The sequence below is a fragment of the Cucumis melo genome, chromosome 10 (genome assembly GCF_025177605.1).
Source record: "Cucumis melo cultivar AY chromosome 10, USDA_Cmelo_AY_1.0, whole genome shotgun sequence".
NCBI classification, from domain to species: Eukaryota; Viridiplantae; Streptophyta; class Magnoliopsida; order Cucurbitales; family Cucurbitaceae; genus Cucumis; species Cucumis melo.
Window position 1 is genome coordinate 29,350,951 of NC_066866.1, and position 2,027 is coordinate 29,352,977.

A 2,027-nucleotide genomic window follows, 5' to 3' on the forward strand; every position below is an offset into this window, starting at 1 on the left:
TGCAAGCATTGTCCAAGCACGCCCATCCCGCTCTCACTCCTTGCCCGACGGTCGGATGTGGCACTCCGGCCGAACCCTTCGTCCACCAAGCACAAAGCAATCGCAAGTTATCTCGTCTCCTCACGAACAAGCCCGCTTGGAGTGCACGCCCACACCGAGGTGCAAGCATTGTCCGCGCAAAGCCCATCCGAGCATCAACTCGACACCCACTCTCACTCGCCGCCGGCGGCCGGAGGTGGCACTCCGCCGGCGCCGACCCCCCAAGCATATGTGCCCATGATGGGCGCAATGTGCTTGAAGGGTCGGCGCCGCGGCATAGGGGTACCCCCGCGCCCCGCCCATGCAGGCAGGTCGCCCCCCTATATAGTACATTCTGGCTTTTTTGGGTCTGGCAGGCTTGCATATGAAAAAGCCGAAATGTCACACCATGCCATAACTTTTGATTGTGTTATTATTATGACCGGGACTTGATTGTATTATCTTTTAGACATTCAAATGAGTGTGGAAAACAAGTTTCATAATTTTTGAACCAACCAATAATATTTTATGAATTTTTATTGTTAAAAAATTAAAAAAAATTTAAAAATAGTAAAACGTTTCCAAAAATTCTAATTTTTGGAGGACATCCTTTGTTTACATTGTTTAGCTCCAGAAAAAATTTCATAACAATCCAAGCACTAGAAGATAGGTTTGGCATCACTTTTGTGTGTTGAGTGGGCATTGCGGCCGTAGGTGCGCATGGGGCGTGCATGGTGGGCGTTGGGTGGGCACGATGGGCGTACGGCGTGCGCACCGAGTGGGCACAAGACAGCGCCAAGAACCTCTATCGTGGGCACCTTGCGCGCGGCCCCATGCGCGCACGCCCCACGCAGACGCATGGGCTTGCGGCGCGCGCGGCCCCATGCGCGCACGCCCCACGCAGACGCATGGGCTTGCGGCGCGCGCGGCCCCCTGCGCGCACGCCCCACGCAGACGCATGGCGCGCGCGGCAACCTGCGCGCACGCCCCACGCAGACGCATGGCGCGCGCGGCACCCTGCGCGCAAGCCCCACGCAGACGCATGGCCATGCGGCGCGCCCGCCCATGGCCGTGCCGCATTCGTGCGCATGGGGGCGCGCATGCTGCATGCTCGGTGGGCCTGTGGGCACCTACGGTGGGGGCATGGGTTTGTTCCAACAACCTCCCATAGAGTTTTTTCCCATGAATTCTAGACGTGGGTGGTCACGCCCAACAAAGACGCATGCTGCGCGCGGCTTGCGCGCACGTCCCACGCAGACGCTTGGGCATGCGGCGCGGGGACACACGCCCGCAGACGCATGCCGCGCTTGGAACTCTGCGCGCACGCCCCACACACGCCCGAAGGGCATGGCGCATGGTGGGCACGGAAGAGGTACAATAACCTCTCAATTATTTTTGTGATGCACCGTAGGCGTTCGTGTGCAAGCCTCGGCCACGGGCATGCGGCGCGCGCCCCACACACGCCCGTAGACGCTTGAAGGGTCGGCCCCCTGCGCGCACGCCCCCCGCAGACGCACGGGCATGCAGCGCGCGACCCACACACGCCCACTAACGCACGGCGCGCGCGCCCATGTGCGTGATTTGTACTCCAAGACCTCGGCCTTGGCCTTGGGCCTTGACTTGCACACGAGCACCCTATCTTATACTTGGGCATTCAAAGATTATTTGCTTCACTAACATTTATACTTGTTTTCTAGTCTAAGGCCAACCCCTCACTAACACTTATGTTTTTCGTCCTTTTACATAAGATATAACCTCCACGGAAATTGGAAGAAATAAATGAGTTGTGTGTGGGTAGGGTCGAGATGAATCTCGGTGGATCATGGCAACAAGGCTCATCTGCCACTTACAAGCCAAGCACGCACGCCCCTTAGACGGATCCCCACGCTCGCACAAGCATCGCGTGCGCGGCACCCTACGCGCACGCCCCACTGCAGTCGCATGGGCTTGCGGCGCGCGCCGCACCCTGCGCGCACGCCCCCCGCAGACACACGGGCATGCAGCGGGCG

The 2,027-nt window shown here is 59.1% G+C and overlaps 1 protein-coding gene across 1 annotated transcript in view; it reads left to right on the top strand.

The window, feature by feature from the left end:
- The window catches only part of LOC127151240 (uncharacterized), a gene marked incomplete at its 3' end in the record, with an annotated part of 1,018 nt that extends 642 nt beyond the window's left edge, over nucleotides 1-376 (top strand). Inside the window, exon 2 of the mRNA XM_051090682.1 lies at nucleotides 1-376. This exon is cut by the window's left edge and continues 158 nt beyond it. Within this exon, the coding sequence (XP_050946639.1) occupies nucleotides 1-376 (376 nt within the window).
- Between the last annotated feature and the right edge of the window lie 1,651 nt (nucleotides 377-2,027).